We start from the raw sequence: 16,978 nt of genomic DNA, 5'->3' as shown, positions 1-16,978 counted from the left end.
GGCAGAAGGGGGTGTGGGAGTGGAAGTGTGTATGGAGGGGATTCTTTCCTTCTGTAGATATTTTCCTGGCACGGTGACTGCCCCTGTCTGATTGGTTGAGGACTGGAGGGGAGGACCCACAGCTGGATGCCTGGGTCCCTGGAAGCCATCTGACGCTGGGATTCTGGGGATGTCTGGGTATCAGGGTCTGGAAGACTGAACCGTTGGGGCTGGAACTAAGGGTCTGGCTGCCCCCCCCCACCCCGCCCCACGAGAGAAGTGGAAGTTGTGGGCACATGCTCCTTAGAACTGGAGGCTAAGATCGGTCCTCGTCTTCACAAGTCACTTTTTGCTTGGAGGTGGCTGTACCTGAGGGAAGACAGAGGATGGGAGCCCAGGGAAGGGAAGGGAAGGGGGCTGGGAGGGAAAGAGGAAGGATAGGGGGTGGGGGAAGGTACTGATGGGTCGGAGGTGGTGAGGCTGTTTCTGGCCCTTATCCCCCAACTCACTCCACCGCGAGGCTCAGAATACCCAGGAGCAGGACAGCTCCGGAGACAAAGAGCAGCAGAATCTTGGCTTCCCAAAGATCGTGACTTCCTGCAGGGAACCCAGGAGGCAGTGAATGATCCCGGGAACCGCACCCATCGATGCTGGGGTAGCCTAACAGCTCAGAGATCTGGGTGGGGTGAGGCAGGGGTGGGGAGTAAGGACCTGGGAAGCAGCGCTTTCGGGGCCAGCAGTACACCTCGAAGCCCTGGCAGGTGGAGCAGTTGTACAGGATGGTGCTGCCCCCTGCAGGAGACAGCAGGACCAGCTCTGGGGCGGGAAGCTTCGCTGAACCCTGCGAGAGTCCCACACTTCCTCCCCAAACTGCAGGCTCTCCTCAGGTCCCCCGAGGCCCCTGGCCCTTGCTACCCCTTCCCTTTCCTACTCACGGCAGGCGGGAGCGCAGAGAGCTGAAATGAAAGACAAGGAGGATGGGGGTGGATGAGCTCAGCCACACACTCCTTTGCCTGAGGACCTAGGCACCCCTTGATCCCTCCCCGCATCAGTACCTTCCCTGTTGTATTCTGGGAGCTTGGTCTTTTGAAGCCATTTCCAATATGAAAGGAGTGAGGAGAGAGACCCTTTGATCTCTGGGGAGGCAGAGAGCTATAGTGCCCGGGGTCTCAGCAGGGCCGGTTCACCTCCACACCTTCACCCAGCACCTCCCCATCACGCCCTCCTGTCTCCACCTGCCCTCCACCCTTCCCTGCCTCCCCAGCCCCCTCCTCCCAACCCCCTCCTTGGTGCCATCCAAGCCCCTAGGTTGTACCTCCCCCTCGACCTCACCTATGACCCTCAGGACTCTGTGAGTCTTCTCTGTGACTTTTTTCAAGGATGCATCATCTGTGGAGATGGGTAAGGACCGGGCGAGATTCCTGACTTTCCCAGGGTCTGAAGAAGCTCTCCCAGAGGGAGAGGCCAGTGTGTTCAGAGAGGGCAGTGGACTGAGAAGATGGCTGAGAGGCACAGCTGGGAGGCCACATGCAGCCCCCTTAGGGCACAGGGGTGACTGTTGCTGAGCCCATCCCTGGATGTCTGATCTTACCTAAGGCAAAGGCCGAGAAGTTCCAGGAGACCTCACAGTCCTTCCACTGGGCCTCCATCTGGCTGCAAAGCTGAGCCAGGCGGCCCGACAAGTCATGGTCTGGGAAGCGGCAGAAGACACAGGCCTGGGCGGCTGCCAGGAAGATCCCACCTAGTGCCAGCATCCACATGAGGCCCGCTGGGGGTGCTGGAGCGGGGGCTGGCCCCACCTAGGCTGGGAAGGCCTTGGAATGCTCTGTGATCCCGGTTCCAGTCCTTTGCCTGGAGGTTCTAGAGTGTTCCAGAACAGTTGGAGTCTCTAGAGCATTCCAGAACAGTGCCACTGCTCCATCCCTGATTGGGGTAAACCTGGGGCCCAAGGAACTGGGACCAGAAGAAGAAACCTCTAGTGGGAGATGGACGGAGAAAGCAGGGCTTCTGCTGTACTCCCAACCTAGCCCTCAGCAGCCTTTACGAGTTTGTGGTTCCAAAAGCAACTTTATTTTTCTTCTTGTAAATCATGACCAGTGATAAATAAGTGACTCCCCCAGTGAAAAAGTTGTTTGTGAGTATCCCATCCCTTTCTATATCCTCCCCCACTCTCTCAAACTCTTCTGTTCATCTCCTCTCTGCCCTGGGCAGCCTTGGGCCTTCCCCAGCTATCTCCTAGCAACAGGCTCATTGTTGCCTTAGTAACTGAGAGTTCTATACAGGCCTCCAAGGCCCAGCTAAGCCCAGTGACTTCTCTTACTTCTCACCAGAAGATCCTAGTGACTCAAAGCCCAGCAGGCCCCTCCTGCCTACGTGGTGATGTGAAGCACATGTACACACACACACCTTGGGATTAAACTAATTCTCAGTCTACTCACACCCACACCGCAGACATACCTGGTGCCAAAACAGTTTCTGGGCAACCCCAAACAGGCCTGGACACGCAGAGACCACAGAAAGGCCAGCACACAGACACCACCTCCAGCGACATGGATGGGAGCCAGGATGCCAGGGACCCATGCATCAGTCAGACTCACTGGCTAACAGGCACGTACACATGAAGGAAGGAAGGCCAGGACCCAAGGAGATGCCCCGCTCCTCCCCATGGCCAGCCCCACCATCAATATGGGATCCTTTAAAACACTTGGATCTCCAGAGGGATGCTCCAGCCCCATAGTTAATGGGGATTCTCCTAGCTCCCTTGTGCCAAGCTAGGGTGGGGTGTAGCCCTTCTGTCTCCCTCAGTGGTGGCTTGGAACACAGCAAAGAATCTCCCTTCCCGTGTTTCAGAGTGTTCTGACCTCTCATTGGTCAGGCCAGGCCAGGCCACCAGCTCCAGGAGAAGTCACCGTCCAGAAGACCACATTAGAGCAATCCAAAGTCTCTCATTTCCCCCAGACCTCACTGTCCCTCCACGGTTCTGCTAAGCCTAGCCTGGGCAGAGAAGCATCCCCACTTTTCCAGACCCTGGATACTAAGCTCCAAGCAAGGAAACACCGAAGGTCCCCAGGCTCAGGCGAGGACCAGCCAGGGAAGCTTCCCCACCCCTCCCAGGATTAGCACCAGTCCAGACCCTCTGGTCTCCTGAGCCCTTGGGCTCTCTCCGGTTTGGGGATTCCTGCCCACATCTGGGCTCCAGTCAGGTGCAACGGGGCCCCTGACTCTCACAGCTCCAGGAGCAGAGCTAGGAAGAGGCTCAGGAAAGACTTCACCCTCTTTACTGACCCATTCTTTCTACCCGCCCCCCCTCGCCCACACAGTCAAACTGAGGGCAGCATTCCTAGTTCTCAGTTCCTAGTGCCGGACAAAGCGCAGAGATCGGGAGTTGAGCAGGTCTTCGGGGTCAGGGAAGACAGAGTCGAGACGGAAGCCATGCTCCAGGGCCACCCGCAGCACCTCCTCCAGGAAGCCCGGAGTGCCCACCACCTCCCGTCGCTCTCCTGGCTCCCCAGTCCACAGCGGCTGCAGCCCCAGTCTCCTGTACTCCACTTCGGGGAGCTCTGCAGGGCAGGGGGCCCATTCCAGATGAAAGTGTGGGCCTCTCTCCGCCCTGTCCTCATTGGCCACACCAAATCGGGCACGCATGGCACCCAGACACTCAGGGTCAGTGCAGAAGAGGTTGGCCCGGAAGGTGTCCACCTGGACAGAGCTCAGCTCATAGTGGTGTGGGCCCCGACGAGCAGAGAAGTGCACCAGGCGGGGGCTGCTATCTACGTCTGCGTGGAGCAGGGCGGCTGTGGGTGCCGGGGTCCCCCGAGAGGCCTCCAGTTCCCGCAGGGCATCCAGGAGGGGCCGGATCTGGTAAAAGTCAGCCTCTGCCCTGAGAAGCGCTGTCTCCCCGTATCCACGGGGCAGGTCCAGGCGGCCCAGCCGTAGGAAATTGAGGATGTGCCGGAAGGCCTTGCCATCTCGGTCGATAAAGTAGTGGCCGCCTCCCTGGGGATTGAGGTTGGGGGTCATGGGGGTACCGGCCCTAAACATGGCCCCCAGCATGGAGTCTGGGAATCGAGTCAGGGTCTCCAAAGTAGTGGAATATAGCGTGCCCCCGACATTCAGGGTCACGGGGCCCCCAAAGGAGGGGGGCGAGGAGGGCACAGGAGGAGGAGAAATTTTGAGGAGTATCGGAGACACCGAAAGAGAAGAAAAGGCAGAACTTCCTGGATGTGTGCAGAACTGGGTCGTAAGGTTCAGGCTGTCTCTGGGTCGGAGGCACAGGTTGGAGTACAAGGCAGCAAGATTGGGGGCTCACCCCAGCTACCTGGGTGGTGGGGGAGGGTTTCCGGGCACAGAAACGCCGGAAAGGTTGAGAGAACGGATGAAACGAGCAGAGGGAAGTCAGAGAGGGACGGGAGATTTAGGTCCAGACGCATCCGATTCTGGGTGGTCGGCGATTCCTTTCTGTGGTCTTCAGACAGTGGGTTTCCGCAATCCAACCAGCAGGTGACGGTGGCGAGCACAAGGCCGACTCTGAAGGGACCAGCTTCTCGGGCAGACCGCTGTCACCGTGGGCGAGTCCACGCAGGGCTCCGGGGGCCAGTCAGAGGCCTGGCCTGGCTCCGGCGCTGGTCCCAGGAGAAGGAGGCGAGGCTGACCGGAGCCGATGGCGGAGGTGCCTCTGTATCGGCTGGGGAGCGAAGATACACGCTCAATCCGAGCTGGGAGTGTCCTAGGACTCCTATGGAAGCAGCCGGGAGTCTCGGGACCGGGCGCCGCCGCCTTCTCCGGGTTTCGCCGCAGCCGCTTAAGTACTCTCCGCCCCAAGGAGGTGGCCTAAGGGCAGTGGCCGGGGGCCCTTTAAGAGGCAGCCCCGCCCCCTGGGCGGCCCGACCCCCGCCCCCGCCCCCGCCCGGAGCGCGCGGCTCGGGTGGTGGTGGAAGACGAGTAGCGAACTGGAGAGACGGGGCTGACGGGCTGGACTGGCGGATGCTAGCGCGGGTGGGGTCTGGAGGGTGACTCAGGCGCGTCGTTAAGGATGTGGCCGCGACGGCCCCACTGGCCCCTATGTGTGCCCGACCTCACGTCTGCAACTCGGCGGGGGCCGACGTCTCCTATCCGGCCGCTATAGAAACTGAGGCCCAGCCTTCGGGGGTTGGGGACCAGTTCCTTTTCAGTTGCTCCCGCAGGGAATTCCCGAGGGGGCGGGTGCTGAGCTGCCGCATTCCAGGGATGCCTCCGGGCTGGGGTGGCCCGAGCCAGCCTCTCCATCCCGGCCCGATGCCAGCACCCCCCCATCCCCCCCAGAGAAGGCTGGACCCAGCCCACTCAAGTGGCCTCTGCCGGGCCTGACGGGTCTGGCCACGTCTCCTGAGCCCGCGAGCCCCGCCTCAGAGCCGCACTCGGGCCGAGGCCGAAGCTCCCAGTTCACTCCCCGGGAGTCGCCCCTCGAGTGACTCCAGTTCGCAAACCCCCAATCGCTCCTGCACCCCAGAAGCCTCAGTGTCCTACACCTCACCTGCCCGACGGGGGTGCTCAATAAATGAACTTTGAAGAACAAAGCACAAAGGCTTTAATAGAAAGGGGCGGGCGGTGGGAAGGGCAGGGATAGGGGGTGCGGGCCCTCGAAGGCCTGGGATCAAAGCGTGTGTAGGTCATGGCTACGCCGGCTCAGCTTCTCCGGGTCGTCGGACGCCATGAGGGAGAAGTCGCGGAAGATATCGAGATACGTCTCGTCTCCTGAGGGGAGGGAGGAAGGGCTGGGAGGCCGGGTGGCTGGGCCCTAGCACGGGAGAGTACAATAGGGACAGCCCGGCCTGGTAAGAGCACGCGCTTCCAGCGTGGGTGGAAGGGACATCTGCACCGTCAGGGTGGCGCCCTCGCCTATTCTTTGCTCTGTTTCAAGGACCCGGCGCGTAGGATGCGCCCAATACATGTTTGTTGAATAAATGATGTAATTAATCAATGAAGCTGGGCACAGGGGGTTGGGGACGGGTCACCAGCGGCCAGAAGCCCAGAGTTACAATGTTGTGTGGGCAGAGAGGGGGGTGGGGGGTACTTTACCAGCCTGGCCCTGGGCCGCATCGACCTCCCTCATCTTTGCCAATCGCAGCCTGAAGGGGAGGGAATTAAGGAATGAATGACATTCTCCTCACTCCCCCCGCCCCAAATCCCATCCTTTAAGCTGGGCTGTTTCATTCACCTGTTTCCCCAGGGTCTAGTGCTTTAAAGATGTCTGACAACAATGTTAATGAATGATGCCTCTCTCAGAATAAACTCACCTTCCTCGGACCCTGCCCTCCCCCCTTCCTACTCCAAGCCCCAGTCAACACTTGAAGCATCCTTTCAATGTCTAGTCCTGGAGCTGGCCCCGCCCCTCCCCAGGCCCCGCCTAGCACGCTGGGGTCTCGGCGTTAGCCCCGCCCAAGTGGATAGTGCAAGCGCTAGCCCCGCCTCTTCAGGCATCCTCACAGAGTGACGATGTCAGCGTTGGCTGTTTCCACGGCGATGGTCAGGGGGTCTCTGCCTTCAGAGTCTCGGGCTCCCAGATCGGCCCCCCGTTTCAGGAATAGGCAGGCCAGCCTGGACAGGATAGCCAAGTTCAGCCGGCCCCTCACCCTGTCTGGAGCCTTCCTCCTCAAGGTCATTATCCCTGCCGCCCCTACCCCGTGTGGCCAAGAATGGTTGCATGGTGGAGCGGGCCTCGGCCGTGGCTGTCCACTTGGTTCACGTTTGCCCCGTTCTGGAGGAGGAACTCACAGGCCAGAAGAGAATTCTGCGTGGAGAAGTAGAGAATGGGGATAGAGGGTGGCATCTTTTGAGGCAAATTTAAAGATATTTTAGAGTGGGGTCAGTTCAGAGGGTGGGTATGGGATGGCAGGCTCTGCTCCGGCTCTTTACATGTATTCAATACATTAAATCCATAGTACAACCTAATGAGGTATGTTATCCCTATTTTACAGATGAGGAAACTGAGGTACAGGAAGGTTCATAATTGTAAGTGGTGAGGGTCTGGGTTCAAACCCAGGTTTGTCTGCCTCCAAACCTCACACTCTTAGCAACCAGGCTCGATTGGTTATCGCTCCCTATGAGGTGGGAGAGGCTAAGAGCTGGGACCGAAGTCCGGAGTAGGGGAGGAGAGGAGGAGCCTAAGGGTGGGGTGGGGTGGGGAGGTCAGCAAGACTCTCACAGCAGCTGTGGCCTGGATCAGTGGTGTGGCATTCTCCTGACCCCCGTGGACCCAGTTGACATCAGCTCCATGGGCGAGGGCATCAGCCATGGTGGGAAGGGATGGAGGATGCCCAGCAGCTCGAAACAGCAGGGCCCCGGGGTGCAGGCTGCCCAGGTCCTCAGAGGGTGGCTCTGTTAGGGGGAACCAGCTGTGAATCTGGGAAGAAAACCCTCAGCACAGTCCCCTGATGCTGTAATGGGATAGGTCACTTCTCAACTGTGGGGAGGCCTTCAAGACTGGGGACTGTGGTGGGAGGTGATGGTGGGTGTGAGTGGATGTGGGTAGGTCCCCTAGGGCATATGGGATAGATGGCAGTGTTCACCTCTTCCTGTCCGACCACCCTGACTGGCTGGGATGTCGGGGGTGAGCTGACGGTCAGCCTTAGCTCTCTTGGCTCCCTCGGTTCCAGCCAAACTCACACCTTCCTCCACAGGCCTCTGGAGACCCTAGCTCATTCTCCTGACTCTTCTCATGCTGGTGACACCCTCACATAGCCCTGCTTGCCTCCTCCCAGCCCCACGGTCCTTCCCATCCTTCACCGTAATCCCCGAAACTCTTGCCTCGAAAAACCAGTGGGCTGTGGCCCCCCATAACAGGTTCGAGGGGAAGACGTGGGCCCCAGACTCTGTGCCTCCCCACCAGGCTTGGCACCGTGCTGAGCACACGGCAGGCGCTCAACAAATGCCCAGCCAACCCTATACCTGGCTTGGGTCTGAAGCTCCCGGGCTGGGGCCTGATGGTGCCCGGCTTTGGGGGCACAGGAGGCTGCCCCCTCGGGGGGCCCCGGCCACCTCTTCGCCCGCGAATCTCGGGAAGCTTGGTCAGGAACTTCTTCTCCACGTATTTGGCGTGAATCCAGGCCTCCTTCTCTTGCCTGGTGGGGGAGGGTTGTGGGAGAAGAAGGGGACAGTCTTCCCTCCTCCCATCCCAGGCTCTCCTCCCTCCCTGCCCATAAGGAGGGCAGCCCCAGTCCCTCCACCCCAGCCTCACCGGGAGCAGCTGGGCCCTGGCTTCTTCACGGCCATGGCCTCCACACGGGCCTCATAGATCTGGTTCATGACGACATTCCCCAGCTCACACATGAGCTTCAGGCGGCCCAGGCAGAGGCAGAGACAGACGGGGAGGGTGCGGGTGAGTGTCTGACCCCTCAGGGCTCTGCAGCCCTGCCCTCACCCCACCCCACACTCTCACAGCACCCCAAGTCACCTTCACGAGTTCCGGCTCCCATGAGTCAAGGGTCAGGGACCGGACTTTGGAGAAATGAACTCCCAGGCTCCTGGAGGGCAGAGGGGAAGTCGGACCCTCTGTGGGGGAAGCAGCCGGGGAAGCTGCTGCTGCTCCTGGAGAGACTTGGGGGCAAGGTCTGGCATGGGGGTCCCGTGCAGAGGCGCCGGGCCAGGAGGCAGCAGGGCAGCCAGGGCCATGCAGCCTTGACCTGCATCTGGCAGGAGCCCGCCTGTTCACCGTTCCCTCTTCTCTCTTCCTCTCATCCTCTCCAGCCACCTCCCCTCTCTCCAGGTACCCTGGCCGGGACAACTCTTTCCACGCCATTCCCCCTCCCCACTTCCACCGGAATGATGCAGGGCGAGGGGCGCATAGACTTGCTAAGGCCTCACGACATCTCTCTCTGCTTTTCGTCAGCTCCCCCGCCCTCAGCAGCCCTGACCCCGCACCTCCTCCAGTCAAGCCACTCAACTCCCCTGGGTGTCCCCCTTCCCGGGCCAGACCAGGACACTGAGGGGCTGGGCCCACCTGGGTCCACCTTGTGCCCCACAGGATCGGCCCAGGCCTGTGCCCAGCGACAGACAGAATCTGAGAGGAAGCCCAGGCAGGGCGGGAAGGGAGGGAGGAGCCCCTGTGCTGGGCTCCAGCTTGCCTCCACCCAACTCCACTGCCGCCAGAAAGAGCAGGGGCCCGCGCTTGGGACCTTGGGGAGTGACCTGTGGATGCCGGAGCACTGAATGCAGAGGGTGACGCCAAGGTTGATGCTGGCCCACTCAGGGGCCGGCTCCCGGCAGTCACAGCACTGGGCGTTGCCGTCCACGCTCTGCACCTGGGCTGCCACGTGCCCGACTCCACCAGAATCCCTTCCCCTGGTCATCCCGCCAGAGCCCAGGGTGGCGGCGGAGCCCATGGCCAGGTGTCCTGAGCCCTGGGGGAGACAGGGGAAGAAAGAGTGGCTCTGAGGTCTAGGGGAAGCCATGTCCCATCTCCCTGGGCAGCCTGGCCCTGCACCCCCATGTTAAGGTACCTGGCCTGGACCCCGGGGGCTGTCATCAAGGCGAGCCTGGTTGAAGGCCGTAGCGATACTGCTCTGCACAGCACTGACCCACAGCTGCAGGAGGCGCTCTGAGTCAGCCTGCAGGAGGCAGGACCTGGGCAGGGGGGCAGCCGGAGGGCAGGGAGGGGTCTGAGGCCTGGGGAGCCGAGTGGCAGGACAGGCAGGGTGACATTCAGCTAGTATTCAGCCGGCACCACTCATATTGAAATACCTCTGCACCAGTTGGTAATATCCTTCCAGATATCCCCCTTCAGCCTAGACCCTCCCCTAGCCTGCCCCCCAATTGAGCCACCAAAGGGCTAATGCCTGGGGCTGCATTAGGGGCCTCCAAGATCCTGCTCCAGGGATGCCTTTGTGATTGGCCCTGCCTTTCCAGTTGGTAAAATTGAGATATACGGGTGTCACCCCTGAGCACTGCACTCACTTGCTGGGGGACACCACCTCAAAGCAAAACCGCCTTTCTGAGTCAGGACAGAGCTTCACTGTGCAGAGACGAAGGTCATCCACCACCACAGTCACAGGGTCCTGGCAGGGAAAGGAGACAGGGGGGCGGGAGTCCAGGCAGCCACAGCAGGGCTCAGCCCTCCTGGGCCCAGGCAGCCAGGACCCGGGCCTACTCACCTTGTGCTTCTTCTGATAAACCAGTTGGTTGCTCTGAATAGTAAACCAGCGTCTGGAAGAGGCAGAAGTAGGGTTAATGACATGGGCGGCACTGGAATGCGGCTTGGGACAGACAGGAGAGAGGCTGTGCTCTTAGTCCCATAAGGATCTTGCTGAGAGGAGAGAGACCGGGCTGCCCATCCCATGAGATGTTCCAGAGGAGGGTGACAGAGGCGCAGCCAGGGACATCTAAGGGGTGCTATTCACATCTCGAATACCCCAGATTTCATAACATTTATGAAGACAACTTTCCAGCAGATGGCAGTGAAATGCATTGTCTAATAAGTCTATTGCTACAATGTTTTGGCAAGTAGAAGTATCTTGGAGGGAATTTCCTGGCAGTCCAGTGGTTAGGACTCTGCACTTTCACTGCCGAGGACCCGGGTTCGATCCCCAGTCAGGGAACTAAGATCCCGCAAGCCATGAAGTGTGGCCCCCAAAATTTTTAATTTAAATTTAAAATTAAAAAAAAAAAAAGTATCTTGGAGAAGCGGCTCTTGTCTTCTAATTTGCGCAAAGATCCCATATGGGCCAGCAGTGGCCCTGGAAGGGGAAGGGGTCGAGTCAGAGCAGATCACCACCCTGCTCCGCACCCTGTGATGGCTCCCCACTTCCCTCAGAGTACAGCCAACAAGGCCCTGTCATGATTCACGTCCTCATTAGCTCCACCTGCATCTCCTACCACTTCCTCCTCCCTCCCTCTGTCCACACCCTGGGCCTCCTCTCTGTTCCTCAAACCTTCCAGGTTCCTCAGGGCCTTGGTGCTGGCTCCTCCTTCTGCCTAGAATATTCTCTCCCAGATATCCTTCCAGTCTTCACTCAGAAGTCATCTTTTCATGAGGCCTTTGCTGACCACCCTATTTATTTATTTTTATCATTATTATTATTTTTTGGCCACAGAGCTTGCAGGACTCTCAGTTCCCTGACCAGGGACTGAACCCGGGCCACGGCAGTGAAAGCCCGGAATCCTAACCACTAGGCCACCAGGGAACTCCCTGCCCACCCTATTTAAAATTGCAACTCCTCCCCAGCTCTCCACATTGCTTGCTTTATTACTTTTCACCTATGGTACTCTTACCTTCTAAGAGATAATTTACTTAATTATTACGTTCTTGTCTGTCTTTGCTGATGGAATGTAAACTCTCTGAAGGCAGGGGGTTTGTCTGTTTTTCCTGGCTGTAGTTAGCACACTCAAAAAACTTTAACCTGATGGGTTTGGCCGATTGGGGTGTCCGCTCCTCACCTGCTCCAGGTTTTAAATGCATTGCTGGCCCGTTTGAAGAGATGCCCTTCCATGACCAGGCCACCAGGCCCCTCCCTTAGGCTTGGCTCTGGCTCTTCCCCACCCAGCTCCTGGGGGCACAAAAGGGTCAAAGGGCAACTGAAGTGGGCAGAGACCAAGGCCCCAGGCCCATCTGCTTCCTGCCGGCAGCCCCAGCCCTTACCTTCTGTTTCAGCAGCACGTGTCTCTGCTCCATGTCCCTCTTCTCTCGAGCCGAATTCAAGACCAGCAGGTGTAACTGAGCACAGGAGGGGCATCTCAGATGGCCCCAGGCCAGGAGAGTCATCTCAGAGCCCCTACCCTCCCTCTTCCACCTGCCTGCGCCCTGGGTCTATACCTGGCCACCCAGCTCCTTGCGATACTGGGCCAGCCGGCACAGCTCCTCGTGGCCCTGCTGGAAATGGGTAGCCTGGGCCTCCACCAGACGCAGCACCTGGGGGACAAGGTGGGCAGGGGGCAGGCCCCTCTCTTTTCCTCTCCCTCCTGCTCCCAGCAGCAGGCTCCTCCCCTCCCTGCCCTCGCCCCCACTGCGACTCACAAACTCCATGATGTCAAACTTCCTCTTGTCCTCAATCACATTGATCTGAGAGCCCAAAAGACCTCAGGTCAGCCTTGAAAACACAGACGCACGACCCACCCACCCCCCCACCCACCCACTGCACACCAGTGACTCTCCAGCCTCGAGGTGACTGGGGTCCTGGCACCCCAAGAAGACAGGTTGGGGCAGGCACCTGCAGGGCATAATCCAGGGCCCGTGCCCGGTACCCGGCTCGAGCAATCTTCAGAGCAGCTCCGGCCTCTTCTGCCTCCTGCGCCCGGCGCCTGGGGACCTCTGCGTTGTGGGTAAGAGCAGCCTCCAGGCTCTCAGCCCCCCGCCAGAAATCCCGGCGAGCCTCTCGGAAGCCCCGGAGACCTCTGGGGGTGTGGGGATGACAGAAAATCACCGATACACCCGCCTGCCCCCAGCAGAGAAGTCCCTGAGATTCGCTCACAGCCTTGCAGGTAGCCTATGGACGGTCAGAACTCCAAGGGGATCCTTGGGATGGGGGATAACAATCAGGCCACCAGAAGCCCCCAATCTCACAACTCCTTCATTCAGGGAGGCCCCTGCGGCAATGGGAAGAGGGCTGGAGGACTGGTTTCCCTCCTAACTCACTCCTTGACCAGAGTTTGGATTTGCTGCTGCAGTGTGTGCTGGGTGGCATCTAGAAGCTCCTGAGGGAAGCAGAAATTGGCAGGTGGGGGTCAGGGCTGCAGACGCCCTTGCTCCCCTCACCAGCCCTACCTATCCCCACTTACTGCGTGGCTGTCCAGCTTGTGGCTCAGGCTCTGAGTGAAATTGTCCAGACACTCCTAGGCAAGAAGAGGCAGAGAGAGAGAACCAGGCGTGGGCGGTAGGGCCCTCCCATCCCTAGACCCAGCCTGCTCTGGCCTGAGACCCGCAGACCCCAGACCAACCCTCCCCTTCCACAGGATCTCTCCCACCCCAGCCTGGTTTGGACCCTCCACATACCGCCATCATGGGCTCTGGTGGACCCAGGTGGGCCAGGTCACAAATGCCAACGATGAAGGCCCGGCTGGCGGCAAGGTAGTGGCGCCCACTTTCCAGGAGGCCATTACCCAGCTTGAGGAGCTAGGAAGCAACAGAGCAACAGGGAGTCGTGCCACGCGCCACCAATACCCAGTGCCACCCCCGCTCCTGTCCTACTTCCTCTCCCCTTTCCCAGGGCTGTGCCCCTCCCTCCCCTCCTCACCTACACTCCTCTGTGGCCCAGTCCAGTTTCTAACACACACATGGTGCTTTCTCATCTCTGTTTCTTTGCTCCCACTACTCTGTGCCTGGAACAAAATTCCTCCCAGCCTGTCACCAAAGCCAGTGTCAGCTTCACCTCCAAAACGTCTCTCCTGCCCTGCTCTGTCTGCTTGGATCCAGAGTTCCCCAGAAATGCCATCCTCACGCTCTGACTCCTAGCATGAATGTTCCACCTGGTTGGTATTAAATTCTACAGTATTTACTGTCTAGAGTTGTCCATTCTGTGCTTAGTGAACATTCCCTCATAAATATTAATCGGTCAGCTAGGCCCGAGGGTCAGGGCAAAGATGGTGCTCCTAGGGCCCATTCTGTCTGGCCCTAATTACAAACAAGGAGGCTTGATAAACAAAGGGACAAGTGACTGGCCGGAGGAGGATCTCTGGGAGAGCCAGGTGGCCGACCCAGAAGCCAAAGCGAGGTCTTCTGACCCCCGGCCCTTGTTACCTGCAGGAATTGCTTTGCTCCTGAGGTGACACCATTGGCTCTAGCCTGAGTCACCATATCTGGGATGGGGCAAGTGTCTGTGGAGCCTGTCAGCTCAGCCCAGGGAACAGGAGACCACCATAGAGGTTCTATGAGGAAATCCTGGGAAGCAGGGGCTCAGAGAACGTGGGCTACGTTGGTGCTTGTGGAACTTTTGTTGAACTGAAAAACACTTTTTAGGGCTAGTGAAGACTTCAGGGAAATATAGCTTGACTTGAAGATGGCTAGCAGGGTCAATAATGGTCAGGCAACCGACCATGATCAAACCTTATCAGATGTCACCATCCGGTGTCTGTGACAAGGGACAACGACCCAGATGATCACAACTCCACTGTGTGGAGGTGGCGGACTGAGTGTCCAATCCTTTCCTTAACCACCCCACCTTCCTTCCCAAATATCTGAATAAGGAACTTTCATAAGATTGCACTAGTGACAAACTGGTACATCCATACAATAGCATGGGGCAGCAATGCAAAAGGAATGAGCTATTCATCTGTGAACTATTAATGAACTGCTGATAACTACTGATAGGCCACAACTTGAATAAACTTCAGAGACATTATTATGAGAGGAAAAAAGAGGCCAATCTTGAACGGTCACATACTATATGATTCTACCTAGATAACAATCTAGAAATGACAAAAGCCTGGAGATAGAAAACAGATGAGTGGTTGTCATGGATAAGGAAGGGGCTGGGGAGGGGGTTATCATTACAAAGAATGGCACAAAAGAGTTCCTTTGTGGTGATAGGAGTTTTGTATCTTGAGTGTGATGGTTATGAGAATCTATAAGTGTGATAAAGTGCCATTGAATTATACACAAAGATTTTTTTTAAGAGTATATGCAAAACAGGTAAAATCCAAGTAAAGTCTTTAGACAGTTTATTCTATCATGCCAACAGCAATTTCCCGGTATGGGTAGTATACTACAGTTACGGAAGATGCTGTCATTGGGGGAAGCTGGGAGATAGGTACGTGGGATCTCTCTGTACTATTTTTGCAACTTCTTGTGACTCTGCAATTAACTAAAAATACAAAGTTTAACTTAAAAATATATGTATATATTCATATGTAAACTAAATCACTTTGCAGTACAGCAGAAACTAACACAACACTGTAAATCAACTACACGTCAATTAAAAAATGTATATATTATTTGGTCACCTACTAACTTTCAGGCCATGGTATAGGCACTGGGGATTGAGCAAAAACAAAATGTAAAAGTTCCTCATGACACTTAGCTTCCAGTGGGGAAGAGTAGACAAGAAAAAAAATTGGCAAGCCTGACAGACACAGGCTAAGGTGACCCCTGATGATTCCACCCTTGCATAATCCTGACCCCTTGAGTGTGGGGGAGTGAGACCTGTGATTTGCTTCTAATCAGTAGAATACGATATGGCAAGGGCGATGGGATGGCACCCCCAAATGACAAAGGTGATGGAGTCGCTCCTGTAGTCACATTCTGACGTAAACTGACGCCATCTTGCCAACACATGCAAGGGAGACTCTGCTGCTGGCACTGAAGAAGCAGGCTGTATGACGTAAACCGCCTACGGACAGGGCCCGGTGGCAGGGAACTGTGGGAGGCCTCTAGGAGATGAGGGCCTCCATCCGGCAACAGCAAGGACCTGAATTCTGCCAACAATCACGTGAGCTCAGAAGAAAACCCTGAGCTGTGGATGAGGCTACAGCCTCTGTCAACACCTCGGCTGCGGCCTGTGAGACCCTGAGCGGAGCACAGTCAAGCTGTGCTCGACTCCTGACCCACAAAAACTGCGATAACACCTGTGCGTTGTTTTAAGTCACCGAGTTTGTAATAATTTGTTATACAATAATAGAAAACTAATACCACGAGTAAACGTATAACGTGTCAGATTGAGAGAAAGGCTGTAAAGGAAAAAAAAAGCCAAATAAGGGGAGTGGGAGTGTGCCGTTTTTATAAAGAATATCTAGGAAGGCCTTACTGTGTGTGTTCAAGTGTTTTACTGGTTTGTTTTCCATGGTTAGTCTGTGAGCCCCCTGAGGGCAGAAACAGCCTGCTTCTCCCTGAGGCGCCCACGGCTCGCTTAATGCAGGTCTCAAGAACCGACCAAGTAAGCCCACAGGTGAGTCTTGTTTTCCAAGATTCTGAGCTCCTTGAGGGTACAGAACCACTTTTTGGCTCCTCTGTAGCCCCAAACATCTACCCCACCTGGTTAGCATTCAGTAATCCCCAGAACTCATTCTTGGTCTCTAGTTTTCTCCCTGGCCTCACCTCTCTCATCTTAATCCCACCCCGGTCACCCCTCTCCACGTCAGGATCACCTTTTCCAGCCGGGTCTCCAATTCTGACACTTCGGCTTCCACCAGCTCGATAGAGGCTCTGGGAAAGGAGGGATGGGGTCACAGGAACAGAGCTTGGGTCCATCTGGTCTGTCCACCTCAGCAGGGTTGGGGGTCGGGGTTAGGGGGCGAAGGGTACAGACGGAAAAGGCTGATGGGTTAAGAACTGCCCACCCACCCTCTCTGGCTCGCTCACTCTGCACAGTGTGGGAGCTACTACGGCCCAGGCCAGAGCAGGAAGGGTAGAAAGAGGGTGGATGTGGCGAGGGCAGGAAGTTGCTAACCGCCCAGCGCAGGTGCTGGGGGAGGGGCAGGGGTCCAGAGAGAGGGAGGAGGGGATGCCAGCTCTGGGAGTGAGAGAGGCTGGAGGGACCCCCTTCACACATGCAGTGGGTGGCAAGCATCAGCACGAGATTCGATAGCAGAGGTACTGCTTTGGCCCATAAGCTGGATCTTGTCCCTTTGAGACTTACTCCCTGGAAAGACATCCTCCGACTTGGGGAAGGTTGTGCATGTGTATTAGGGGGTGTTGGACCTCCCCTCCTCTGCCCGCCCCCCTCCCCTGCCCCCGGAGACCTGTGCACACTTACCGGAAGCGGGGTGAGTCCTTAAGGCACTCCTCAAAATCCAGCTTGACCGTCATCTCAGCTTGACCGCTCTGGGGCCAGTGGGCCCTGGGGCCTGGAGGGTGGGGATGCAGGTGGCAGTACTCCCTGCCCCGGGGGGAGGGGGGGTGCTGGTGAGGAAGGAGGAGAGGATCCTCTCCTGGGTAGAGCCTGGGGGGGGTGCGATTCTTTCCCTAAGTGGAAGGGGTGTCCTAAGAGGAGCTCTCACCCCACACTTCCAGGCAACGCTGGGAGGGGTAGAGGCGGGGCCTGGGCGGTGGAGAAAGGGCCTGAGATCAGAGACGCCACAGCCCCGCCCTCAGAGCCTA

General features: G+C 57.5%; 3 protein-coding genes across 4 annotated transcripts; all 3 read right to left on the bottom strand.

Moving 5' to 3' along the window:
• Positions 1-338: 338 nt before the first annotated feature.
• Positions 339-1,793, bottom strand: TMEM95 (transmembrane protein 95). The gene is made up of 5 exons (XM_082372505.1): positions 1,571-1,793; positions 1,312-1,368; positions 1,035-1,115; positions 915-935; positions 339-771 (listed from the first exon to the last, which is right to left on the bottom strand). The coding sequence occupies exons 1-5, from the start codon at positions 1,737-1,739 to the stop codon at positions 485-487; spliced, it is 615 nt and encodes a 204-aa protein (XP_082228631.1). The 5' UTR covers positions 1,740-1,793; the 3' UTR covers positions 339-484.
• Positions 1,794-2,027: 234 nt separating this feature from the next.
• Positions 2,028-5,450, bottom strand: KCTD11 (potassium channel tetramerization domain containing 11). The gene has a single exon (XM_082372497.1). It carries the CDS (start codon positions 4,030-4,032, stop codon positions 3,334-3,336), a length of 699 nt encoding a protein of 232 aa, XP_082228623.1. The 5' UTR covers positions 4,033-5,450; the 3' UTR covers positions 2,028-3,333.
• Positions 5,451-5,528: 78 nt separating this feature from the next.
• Positions 5,529-16,767, bottom strand: ACAP1 (ArfGAP with coiled-coil, ankyrin repeat and PH domains 1). Of its 2 annotated transcripts, XM_082372410.1 has the most exons (22): positions 16,635-16,767; positions 16,027-16,084; positions 12,941-13,060; positions 12,727-12,780; positions 12,584-12,642; positions 12,159-12,342; positions 11,966-12,010; positions 11,765-11,860; positions 11,591-11,665; positions 11,389-11,498; positions 10,107-10,158; positions 9,910-10,010; positions 9,456-9,579; positions 9,145-9,356; positions 8,411-8,480; positions 8,195-8,289; positions 7,906-8,078; positions 7,163-7,335; positions 6,639-6,748; positions 6,445-6,555; positions 6,037-6,086; positions 5,529-5,712 (listed from the first exon to the last, which is right to left on the bottom strand). In XM_082372410.1, the coding sequence occupies exons 1-22, from the start codon at positions 16,685-16,687 to the stop codon at positions 5,612-5,614; spliced, it is 2,226 nt and encodes a 741-aa protein (XP_082228536.1). In that variant the 5' UTR covers positions 16,688-16,767; the 3' UTR covers positions 5,529-5,611. The 2 variants fall into 2 exon arrangements, with proteins under 2 accessions (XP_082228536.1, XP_082228537.1); XM_082372411.1 differs by lacking the exons at positions 9,145-9,356; positions 9,456-9,579.
• Positions 16,768-16,978: the final 211 nt, after the last annotated feature.

The sequence above is a fragment of the Balaenoptera borealis genome, assembly GCF_965194805.1.
Source record: "Balaenoptera borealis genome assembly, chromosome: 20".
NCBI classification, from domain to species: domain Eukaryota; kingdom Metazoa; phylum Chordata; class Mammalia; order Artiodactyla; family Balaenopteridae; genus Balaenoptera; species Balaenoptera borealis.
The sequence above is the reverse complement of the archived record's forward strand: the minus strand, read 5'-3'. Positions and strand labels throughout refer to the sequence as shown.

Bases quoted from the DNA above. Each gene is read 5' to 3' on its own strand.
- TMEM95 (XM_082372505.1), bottom strand. From the start codon at position 1,739: ATGTGGATGCTGGCACTAGGTGGGATCTTCCTGGCAGCCGCCCAGGCC. The intron at 1,369-1,570 runs GTAAGATCAGAC...CCATCTCCACAG, and splicing joins CTTCTCGGCCTTTGCCTTAG to ATGATGCATCCTTGAAAAAA. The intron at 1,116-1,311 runs GTGAGGTCGAGG...CTGCCTCCCCAG, and splicing joins CAGAGTCCTGAGGGTCATAG to AGATCAAAGGGTCTCTCTCC.
- KCTD11 (XM_082372497.1), bottom strand. From the start codon at position 4,032: ATGCTGGGGGCCATGTTTAGGGCCGGTACCCCCATGACCCCCAACCTC.
- ACAP1 (XM_082372410.1), bottom strand. From the start codon at position 16,687: ATGACGGTCAAGCTGGATTTTGAGGAGTGCCTTAAGGACTCACCCCGC. The intron at 8,481-9,144 runs GTCACTCCCCAA...TCTGCCCTCCAG, and splicing joins CAGTGCTCCGGCATCCACAG to GAGCCTGGGAGTTCATTTCT. The intron at 6,556-6,638 runs GTAGGGGCGGCA...TATCCTGTCCAG, and splicing joins ACCATTCTTGGCCACACGGG to GCTGGCCTGCCTATTCCTGA.